Here is an 11,868-nt window from a genome sequence, read left to right on the forward strand (position 1 = left end):
TCATTCCACAGTGCAGAAGTTATCCAGACTGTTCTCTCTGGTCTTGGGGAGTTCGTTGCGTTCCAGTAGTCGGTACTGGAAGGACACGCGGTTGATATAGTTTCCACTGGACACCACACGCACCACTGAGTTATCACAACCGATCTTCATCTGAGCTGAAACGCAACGGAAAAAGAGGAAAAAAAACGATACTTTACACCGTTGAACCTGCAGAGCATTCTCCCCATGTGGACCCAGATAACATCATTTGTATTTATTTATTTGCCATTTGTAATACCTGATGAAGTCTCTGGACCGAAACGTCGCTTTCAAATAAATGAGATAGAGTGCTGACTTTGGCTAATGCTATGCTAACTAGCATGAGACATGTAGCATTAGCATGGTCTGGATTTGTCACACCAAGTCTGTTAAAGCTACAGACCGACTTCTGAAAATGAATATGAGATCACGATCACAATTACACACCGAAACCTTCATCCCCATTCGGAGTGTTTTTGACCCGTCGATGCAAACGCCACCGTCCTACCGGGCGGAACAGACTCCACAACAACAGACAAACTCGTGTGTTTTCTCAAAGTGGCAAGAACAAGAACAAAGTCATCTCTGGTCGGGACATTTCATCCTGAAAGTAGTAGAAAGTGAAGTACAGCCCACTTAAAACTTCTGACCAGTCACACAATAGTGGCCAAACACCTCCCCGGTAAAAATGTTCTGATGTGACCAGAGCAAGCTGCACGAAAAAAAAAAAAAAAGGTGTTATTTTTCCTGCAGGCCTGGAAGAGACGACACATTTCTCTGCATCTGGACCATGATCACACAACCAGAGGGCCAACTGTGACACTCAGACTCCCACCGGAGATGAACTCAAACTCACCGAGGCCACTGAGAGAGAAACAGAGGTCAGCTACAGGGAACATCCTCGACGTGTCGACGCCGTTCCCTCCGAGCAGCTCCACGTAGTCTCCTGAACCCGAGCAGCCCGACCACAGCCGGCCCTGCAGAACACGGGCAAGAACACGCCGCCGCAGACCGACGGTCTAGTTGATCAGCATGTACATGACACTGTTGCAGTGACGTTGTCTCGATTGTAGACGGTGTCCCGATGCACTGATGAGAGCTGTGAGATGTGAGTTCCATCGAAAATGGAATTCAGCAATAATTAGCATTAGCTATGCTAGTTATTAGCTGTCGATGCATTTCTCTCGGAGATTATTAACGTATCTGCTGTATCCGTCTATCAGCTACGCCTGTGTTTACCCTGTGACGACAAGTCAAGATGGCTGATCCATAAATTCAGCTCCTTGCTCAGGTCAGGGGAATTTATTGTCAAGAACTAATTACAATGACTTACTTTGGTCTGGTCTTTTTTTTTTTTTAAGCACCACACGGTTTCCTCATTGCAGAATCTAGAACATTATAGGAAAGAATGTCCGCCCGACACTCCGGGAGACGTTGTCACACCGTCTGTCAGTTAGTCTGTCACTTCCTGTCCACGTCTCACCTTTGGGCTGAGCTCATTGCTTCTGGCCTGCCCGAGGCTGAGTTCTGTCAGGCGGATCTCCACGGGGTAGATGATGGAGAAGCTGCAGTTCCTGCGCTGATGCGGCGTCACCATGGTGAAGCTGCCTTGAGGACTCTGGGACATGATGTTGCAGGCTGCACACACAGACACCAAGGCCAGTTTCAGACTCACCAACTCCTTATTGACACCTCACGCCGCAGATGGCACATGATCAGAGATGACTGCGCTGAGAAGACACAATTAGGGCTGAGCATGGAAATCCAATTCCAGTTCTGATGACAGAGATCAGAAAATAATTAAACCTGAATTGATAACAGTGCGCTCCACTAAACAGGCCCCGACAAGAAAAGGAACGCTTTACTCTACAGACGTGGTGTTCGCTTACACACAGTGTCGTTAAGAAGCTGCAGCCCAGCTTGGAAATATGTCTTTCATGAGACAGAGTAAAGACGGCAGATCTATGTCATATCTTGATTGTATTTCCTTATGTCCTTAATGATAATGGGTTGTATTTTCTCCGTACGTGAACCATCCAGCTCTGCTTTCTGTCCCCAGAAACAAACTCCCTGAAAACTGCAGCTCTGGGTTCGTTTAAGTCACAGCTGAAAACGTACCTGTGTTTGCCGCTGCCTGTTATGAACTCAAACTTGAGGCTTCTGATCTGCAACGTTCATTTCCTGTTTTATCTGTCTTCTTTCTTGTATTTCATGATTTCTTTTGTGTGCGTAAAGCACTTTGAAATGCCTCGTTGCACATATGCGCAGTATAAATAACCTTGACTTGCCTATAGAAGCTGAAAACTCTTCACTGAATGTGTCATGTACCGGATGTAAACATTAGTAGTCCTGCAGTGTCGGAGAAATTGTGTTTTAACTTTGGTCTAACGTGTATATTTTCGCGTACGTTTTCGTGCATGTGTACATTTTCACCACAGAGAGAATAAATAGAAAATAAAGAAAACTGAACTTGACCATCACTACTAACACAGGTTACTGCTACCAAACCATGTAGTGACCGAAATGGATTCGTTATTCATGTGTTAACATGTAGAAAAACACTGTGATACTGTTAAAACGACGTCCAGTTTCTACCCCGCAGACCCTTGGAACGAAGATGGAGCTGATGAGACGGACGTCGGCGGTCCCTGCTGGTCACCAGGTGACAAAGCCTTCAAACTCTGTCTTTGTCTGTCTCACAGCCTCAGCGCTGATCGTTATGTTGCCTGACACCGTGTTCACACCGTGTTTGTCGAGCAGCTGGCAAACAGGTGCATCCCTCTCATTCAATCTCTCCCTGTCGCTCTCGGCCCTGATTAATGCCCGTCCAAGGAGAGGACACATGCATGCACACGGGTAGCCGCCGTCTGACCCTGGATGTGAATCACACACACCGATCTCATTTCAAGTCCCCGGGTTCCTCGTTTGGTCGTGGGGTTTTATAGTTTCTCCTCTGGGACGTCACTTTGTGTTTAATGTATTTCAGTCACAACTCACGGAGAGGGTTGTGCAGCTTCCTGACAGCGAGGGTGAAGCCGCTGTCGGGGCTGTGGATGCGGAAGAAGACCATGGCGACATTTTGAGAGGAGCGGCTCGCGGCTCCCCCCGCTGTGGACGAGCAGTAGTCCGTGTAGCGCTGGTGCAGAGGAAGCGGGTGGTCCTGACTGCTGGGGAACTTCTCTCCCTTCAGAACCCAGCCGTCGAAAACCTGTGGACGGTCAAGTGTTGTTTCTGAGAAAGTACAAACGACGTTAGCTCGGCTGCTGCTGACGTTTCAGGGGAGAGAGTACCGCACTACTTGTAAGATGACTTGAAACAAAGACATTTTTATTTGTGTGTAGAGTAGTTCTCATCACCTCTGTGTCAATGTGCTGTGATGTGTTTATAAAAGTAAACAATGAGTTGATCATTTGACTGCCTCTGATTGTTTGGTTGATCTTTGACAGGAAAAAGGCAAGAAGACGCGTGGAGGAGCGGAGGACACGATGAGCCATTCCATTTATGATTTCGCCCCACATGAACTGAGACTGTGGTGTAACCGGATTCCGGCTTGGCTCCAGAACCAAAGCCTTCCCTTCCCACACTCGCTGTGGGTAATGTGACCAATGCAGGCTGGTGTTTGGCCCTTGGGCGCTGCTGGAACCCCGTTTGGCACGATTGTAATCAACTGAAGAGGTGGAAATCGAATTTGGTGTTTAGGTGGAGAAGACCTGAACCTCCTCTCTCTCTCTCTCTCTCTCTCTCTCCCTCTCGTGCATGTATTTTTAGCGAGTTAAGCCCACCTTGATGAAGTCTCCGGCGTCGCAGTCGATGTTGACGTCGACCAGCTCCAGGCCGATGACCTCGCTGGGCTCAGCGATGACGAAAGCGGCGCAGGCTAGCTGTGGCCGAGACGCCACGAAGGTGAAGAAGCCGTCGACGGCCAGCATGTCCAAGCATTCTGGCAACGGATGAATTGACACAACACAGAAAATCGATCCGTGACAGGACAACAAACACACCCAGCCAAGCCACGGTTGTGGATTAAAGGATTAGTGTTTTTGTTCCACATTCGGCAAAATTTGTTGTCACTGGTACCTGCCTGGAAGTCCACACAATCCCTGACGTACACACTGGAAGTTTTTGTTTCAAAATGATGTGTGTGTCTGTGTGTGAAATACAAAGTGGATGTCCTATAATAACCAAAGTCAAAACACACTCAGGCCCACGTGCAACAACACCGGAGGCATGTATTGATTGTGGAGACATTGTGTCTAATGCTAGCCCTGCTAACAACAAACTTGTTGTTTGCCACTAAGTAAACAGTGTCAGACATCATCAGTCGATGAACGAAGCCATTGTTTACGGCTGTACTTACTGAGAGGACGGTGGAAAATCAAATCCTCTGATTCTCTCTTCTGGTCCAAACTGAGAAGAGAAAATATTCCATCTGAAGCGTCGTTGTCCTGATCAAAACACGATGGAAAGTGATTTCAGGCTCCAGCCGTGCTCCAGTGGACTTCACAGACATCAGTTAAATCAAGCGCAACAATTTAATCACAACTATGACAATGGGATCTCACCTCGATGTAGCGACAGAGCATCATCCGGGATGAGAGGGAGATCAGGAAGAGGAGCAGCTGTGAGCGCAGAGCCACCAACATGCTGGAGCGTGTGTGTGACGCTGACGTGTAGAGAGGAGAATAACAGCACTGCCTGTGATGTGGCAGCTTTTATAGCGGCAGAGACAGACGGGCAGGCCGACATCACAGGGTCAGACGACGACGCGGCAGAGCATGGAAATCGACCGTTGACAGTGTACCAGTACAGCACACAGGAGCTAGTGTCGAAAACGAAGGATGACGGGGAAGTAAAACCGAATTACGAAGCAAACAGTGGAAACGTTGAATGTTCTGACTGTTTTTGCTTTGTTCATTAGTTTCTTATAGTTACTGCGACATTTCTAGCTCAGACTCCTTGTTGCAGTTGTTGTTTGACAGCAGGTAGTAGATGAAACACATAAACGAATGTGTCCAAGAAGTGTGTTTTTCATTTATATATGTGATATGTGTGTGTCATATCTCACATATTACACATGTACTGTAAATGTAAATGCCAGTTGTGGGCTGTGACGGACAGACCCAAATGATTTGACCCTGACTGGATAGAGGAGATAGGGACAGAATGTTTATGGGTATTTATGGCCTTGAAAATACTGATGTGTGTGTGGCTGAGGCTAAAAAATGTGTGTGTGCACAGAATGGCTCACACTTTGTATCGTTCTGAAAAGAGATGGAGGTTGGCAATTATCCACAGCTAACGACAGTCGACGTCGTCCACTGTGTGACGTCACACGCCAGACAAACCAAAAAAAACAAAACAAAACAACACTATAATGAACGCAATGAATAGTGTGCTGTGTTTTAATGACGTCTTCTGGGTGTGTGACTTTCATGCTCCAGCCACTGGTCAGACACAATTAGCGGCTCGTGCTTCGTGGTCTTTGTGTAGATGACGATGTCTGAACCTATCTGCTGCTGCAGTGAGTTCAGCCAATGTGAACGAGGCAGGAGAAAACGGAAACAGTAGTAAATGCTAGACGGTGTGTGTGTGTAAATGTGTGGGTCGCCCCCCCCCCCAGCTATTTCTTACAGAGACTGTGATGTGTGTGATGTGGTGCTGTGATACAAACTGTAATTGATTCAATTACTTTTTTTTAATGAATCCACTACTATTAACTGTTCTATTCATACAGTTCACCTGTGACTCTAACGTGATAATCCATCTCCAATATAATATAATCATCTACCAGCGTTTTCCACACAACTGCTGCAGTCTCAAGTGAAACATGTTGGGTTTGGCAACAAAACTCATCATGCAAATATTTGGTGATAAAAAGTGATATATTCAATATTATTATTATATATCTACATATATGATCTATTCAGTATTATTCAACCATTTCCAGATGATGACAGCTGCTTGTGAATGAATGAAACATTTTAAGCCCAGAGACTGATACTCACTGGATGTGCCCCGGAAGGAATCTGGACCTGAAATAAAACAACAACGATCATGAATTTAAAAAAAACGTGTCACTGGAGATCCTCAAACACACTTAAAAACAGAATGCCGTCAGAGCAGACATGCCTTTGAGTGTAAACATTCCCAAACGAAACATGAAATTCAGCCATGGTTCCATGATGACAAGACAGTACTTCCTCTCTTCAGATTTCAGCACCATCTGGTGGTAAATGTAAGAACAGGTGCAATTATTTGAGAACAAGAGCTTCACACGCAGGAATCAGTCATTCATTTTCTGCTGCTTAATCCGGTTACAGGTGTGCTGGAGCCGATTCCAGCTGTCAACGGGCATAAGGCGGGGGTCCACCCTGGACAAGTCGCCAGCTCATCACAGGGCCACATGGAAGACAGACAACCACTCACGCACACACTCACCTAAGGACAATTTAGCAGTGGGAGGAAGCCGGAGTACCCAGAGCGGACCCACGCAGACACGGGGAGAGCATGCAAACTCCACATAGAAAGACCCCAGGTTAGGAAGCAAACCAGGGACCTTCTTGCTATGAGGCAACGGTGCTAACCACTGCACCACCGTGTCACCCCGACGCAGGAATCAAACCCTCCGTTTTCTTACAAAGCCCAATTATGTTTCTATTTCTGAGAGGTGAAGCTGGTGTCATTTTTAGAATACCCTCTGTGACACCAGTGATTGCTTCAGCTGGCCAGATGTGACCTCCCACCACACCCCCCCATGTGGTCAGCGTTGACTTCACACATTAGCATGTCACCCTGGCCTCGTGTCCCAGCGTGCCGCCTCCTTCAGCACACCTGCTCCCTGACAAAGAGAACACAGAACGCTGGAGTTCAGTATTTTTACCGTGTCGTTCACTGTGTGTTGACTCCATCCCTCACACGCTGACGTGTACACACTGGTGTGGGTCGCTCTGTCTGTGTGGCCGTCCAACCTGGTTCTCCTGACTGGATGACCCATTCATCTCCCGCGGGGGCCGTAATGAGCCAGCCCTCCCTGTTTGGACCGACTTGACAGAGAGAAATGACTTTTAAGCCTGCATGGATTTTCTCCTCCGCTCTCTCCTCCCCATCCCTCTCCCCTAAAAGTGGTTAATTCAAAGAACGTTAATCAGGAGCAATGGATAACACACTCTTCTTTTAATTACCTTCCAGTGAAAATGTCCAGGGGAGGTGCGGTGAGTCCCGGCTGATGATGGTCAGACCGAGCAGAGTCTTTTCATTTTATTGTGCAGTCGGGACTTTGAGGATGACACACCGTCGCAGTCACATGGGACTTGTCCATGTTCCCTTAAGTACATTTAGATTCTGGCTGCTGATGGAACAGTTCTGTGAATTGATGGACACCTGCAGGAGAACCTCTGCCGGCACATGCAGACGATGACAAAAGTTCTGCACAACTGTTCACTGTGCAGCCTGAAACTGAAACGAGTCAATATGACCATAACATCACAAAATGGAGTTTCTGGAAAGCTGCTTATTGAAGATTCTCCACTGAACTCAAATATCGCTAGGATACATGATTCCAGTGGGAACATGTGTCCTCGGCCTTCTGGGAGGGTTGGTACTGGGCCGCGGCGGCCGGTCCTCAGGAGCATACGTAGAGGCATAGAACCTCCCCCGTATGGAGCCTGTCATGAAACCATCTGGGCAAACTCACACGGGACCCCCCCATGAAGATTGAAGAATAAATCGGCCGGACCCCAGTAGGAGACCACAGATAGACCCATGGATGCACTGGATACTGGATGGAAGTCAGAGGATCACATCTGTGCCCCGGGGACCCAGGCTGCTCCGTCAAGCTGCTTTTGGCCAAACTGTTGAAGTTCGACTGCAGACTTTGACTTTTCAGTTTCTTATATTATCGACTTAAACCACCTCTGTGTGTTCCAGAAACACAGAGAGGAGAACGTTCCACTGAATGTGCTCAGTGTTCCCGGTGTCAAAAACCTTCTTGATGAGTAGTATTCATGATTAACTCCTATTTTCTCTAGAAGGATGTTGACGTCGTAGCACAGTTCGGATACAACCGACTGATCCATGTTTCCATGTTAATCCATGTTATTTCAGCTGAAGTTCTCTCACACTTCTCAAACCTACAACATCAGCTGGAGGCAGATGCATGGGTCTTTAACACTCAGTAAACGTGCATCTTTCCGTCTGGCCATGTGCTGCTCTCCAGCCTAATATACATTGATCCGACCACATAATCAATGCACTCAATGACAATGATTCAGTGCGCTGCATGAACGCATCGACTGCAACCGCTCATAAACAGCAGCTCCTTTTCATGCATTTTCTGTAATTTTATTAGCTCTGTTCTGATAACTTAGCACATTTCTGTAGGTTATCCAGAGATGACATCAAACCTATTGATTATCTGTCTCGCTTCTTCTTTTTTTTTTGGCACAAATAACATGAATAACATGAATTAAATCATTTTTTACAGTACTGTGATGGTGTCGACATCCACCAGGAGGTGGCGATGTTTAGTTACATTTGACAACAACCCCAAAACAAGTCTGTGAAAATTAATGCGGAACACATTACGCTCATCAAATGAAATAAAATAAACAACAAATGAATGTGAAAGGTGAACAACAATAACAATAATAAAAACATTATTATTAGTGGTAGTGTTGTTGTTGTTGTTATTTCTGTGATTGTTTTTTATGTTTATAGGATTATTGTTGTTCTTGCTATAAAATGGTGAATTTCTTCAAACAAAACCTGTATAAAACTCATTAACCTCTGCTGCAGGTTCAACATGGAAAAGGTTGTTTTATCTGTGTTTGGAAAGTTTTCGGGGAATTCCACCACACGACTGACTGCTCAGTTTGATTTCAGCAGTTGGGACAAAGAGCCAAAGGACAATGTGATAATCTGACCTTTCATTAGTTCAACAGTTGAATGTGGGGGAAAAAAAAGAACATGTGAGTTGGAAAAGCCCAGTGTGGAGCGTGTAACTTACCTACTGCAGGTTTCTGTGTCCATGCATGACTAAGTCCTGTAATGAATGTTTGATAAAATAGAAAAGCCGGTTTAATCAGGACGGATCACTGTGCAGAGGTGGAGAATGTCAAAGAGAGCAGGCACAGCTGCTTAGTGCGAAATCCAATATTGACTGTCGGGATAAATGTCCTGCATATTCTCTCATGTGTCCCAGGGGCCGTGGTATTATGCCTCTCACGTTAGTGCTGTAATTGGATTAAAAATGGCTTGTTATTGGGGGGGGGGGGATGACTGAGAAAACTATCATAATTGTCGCCTCTCTTGGAACATTCGTGGCTTTGGAAAATGTCAAAAGTCAGAGGATGCAGAGGAAACAGACACTGTGATTGATTGTGTTTTACGATGAAAGCAGTGGGTCCACGTTCACATAAACATCTGATTATTTGAAGCTTCTTCCTTACTTAGACATGTCGACGTGCATAGCTGTGGATGAATGCCTGAGTAAAAACCAAACAGACAAATCCATCACAGGTCCACTGGGTTTTACTTTGTATACCGGCAGGAGCAGCCATTAACAGAAAATAAATGCCTGACGCCATAAAGCTGACAGTGTCTCATTCATACTGACACTCCAGCTAAAATTACACATAAAGCACTGATAACATCATCATTAAATATTGATTTTGAGGACGGGTGCAAACAAAAGCACATTTCATAGAGCGAGGATGAAGAGCCAACGCAGGTTTTTACAGAGGCAATCACAACGGCATCGCTTGGACAGGAGATGGGACACGTGTGGAGGAGGAAGTAGAGGAGCAGAGTGTGTGAAAGGAGGGGAGAGTCAAAAGTAGGGAAAGGTAAAGGATCGGAGGGGGGTGGAAAGAGATTTAAGGCTGAGGCTCAGAGCAGATGTTGGCGCTGATGATGATGGATGCAGGTTGTTGAGATGCAGAGTTGTTATCACGAGAGGCTCTCGCAGCCTCCTCGCAGCACTTTCCCCAGATGTCAATGCCTGTGTGTGTGTGTGTGTGTGTGTGTGTGTGTGTGTGTGTGTGTGTGTGTGTGTGCCTGTGTGTGTGTAGTACACTGTGCAGAGAGGGAGATTCTCAAAGTAGCAAAAAAATTTGTATCTATTTTGTCCAAAGTCTTCAATAAATGAGTATATAGAACGACAAACGTAACACTCTTAAAACTGTGTGTGTAATTCCTACTATCCGACAATACCACCTCCGCACCTCCCGAGGGGGCAGTGAGTCACTGTGAAGGGGGAAAAAAAGCTTCCAGTGTGACGTATGCGTATCAGATACTTTACTCCTCATGCACCTTAAACCCTCTCAGGCCTCGTATAAGTAAAATGCAGAAGACTCCAAACTAACCTTACTGTTAACCCTTTACGGACCACATGCAGTCATAATAACACTGGTGGGGACACACACGGCACCTTGGCTGCACTCGGACCGGAAGAGGTTTGACCCAAATTCACCGCACTGGGCGACAAGAGGTGAACGCATCCACATCAGGATAAAACTTTTGACATATAGGAGGAGGAGCCAGCAGCAGCCACATCTTACACAAAGCACCTTGGACTGGAAGTGTTCTGTTCAGTATAAAAGACTAAGAACTAGACTGATGAGCATAAATGAGGGTGGTGAACCATTTTTTCAATCTGTGGCACAAAAGCCTCTTCCTGTAAAGGCTGAAGGTGGATTCTTCTGAGGGTCCTTTTTCCCACTTACCTCACGTTGTTTTGCGTCCGACTAATTACTCACTGGGGATACCAGTGTATCCCACACACGCATTGACTGCACATACAGGCAGCAGGTGGTGTGAGTGTGTGTTGGGGGGTGACGGGTATGGAGGGTGGTGGTGGTGGCGGTGAGTGGGGGGGGGGGGGGGGGGGGGTCTGTTGAGTGGTGGTAACCTGCTCTACACTCAAACCAGATAAAAGGTGCAGGACAGAAACATGTCAGTAATTGATTGCTAATTAGTTCTTTTGTTGTCGTTCCATTGTGTCCTGACAGAGCTTTGCCCTGGGCTCAGACAGACACACACACACACACACACACACACACAGAGGAAATAAGCATAGCCAGCTCATAATGAAACAGGCCGATGGAACCCAGCAGACATCTTGAAGCTGCTGTACAAACCGTCTGTTATTGACCTGCAGGATCTGACGTAGTCAACTGAGACTTCTTCGTCCATATGTAATATGCATTGTCGTGAATAAGACAATAAACCTAAGTCTTATTTCCTGAATTGTAATTAGATAATACAAAATGAGACAGCTAACAGGGTCCCGCCTAGGCCTGACTGTGCACTGGTCCCTCGAAGTCGCACGTCTCTCTCACTCTCTCTCATCAGTGCATGAGAAAATTATCTAATGAGGAATGGGTCGCACATTTCCACAAACTCATTAACCCTGCGAGCGAGGTGAGACTAATTGCAGCGTTTGGGTAATGTGATTCCACATCTGTTACTGCAGCTCAGGACACAGCAGTCAGCGCTGGGCCGGATCAGGTGGGCTGAGCCACGCAGACGTGAAGTGGATTCACCAGAACAACACCCAACTCCCCGCCTGGGTGGAGCAGTTGGGTCGTGGTTACAACATTTGATCAGCTATTGTCGTGTTGTAATTGCATTCCTCTGCTTCATCCCAAAAAATCATTGACTCCTGACAGGCCAGAGGTCAGCTGTGTGACGCAGAGGTCAATGAAGGAATGACCTCGACAGTCAATAACGTCAGAATATTTGCCTCCGTTGTCACGTTTTTGTTTTTTTTTTTCATGTGAATTGCAAACATTTCATCTACTTATTGTAAGATTTTTAATATGAGATCGAGAGGGTCGTCTGACTATGACAAGG

General features: G+C 46.3%; 1 protein-coding gene across 1 annotated transcript; it reads right to left on the reverse strand.

Annotated features, from left to right (window-relative positions):
* LOC144740309 (corticotropin-releasing factor-binding protein-like) lies at positions 1-4,661 on the reverse strand. Its single transcript, XM_078623179.1, has 7 exons — positions 4,581-4,661; positions 4,376-4,463; positions 3,801-3,958; positions 3,016-3,226; positions 1,502-1,656; positions 875-995; positions 1-155 (listed from the first exon to the last, which is right to left on the reverse strand). Exons 1-7 carry the CDS (start codon positions 4,659-4,661, stop codon positions 1-3), a joined length of 969 nt encoding a protein of 322 aa, XP_078479305.1.
* Positions 4,662-11,868: the final 7,207 nt, after the last annotated feature.

The sequence above is a fragment of the Lampetra planeri genome, unplaced genomic scaffold, assembly GCF_965212315.1.
Source record: "Lampetra planeri unplaced genomic scaffold, kcLamPlan1.2.h2 scaffold_2036, whole genome shotgun sequence".
Classification (NCBI taxonomy): Eukaryota; Metazoa; Chordata; class Hyperoartia; order Petromyzontiformes; family Petromyzontidae; genus Lampetra; species Lampetra planeri.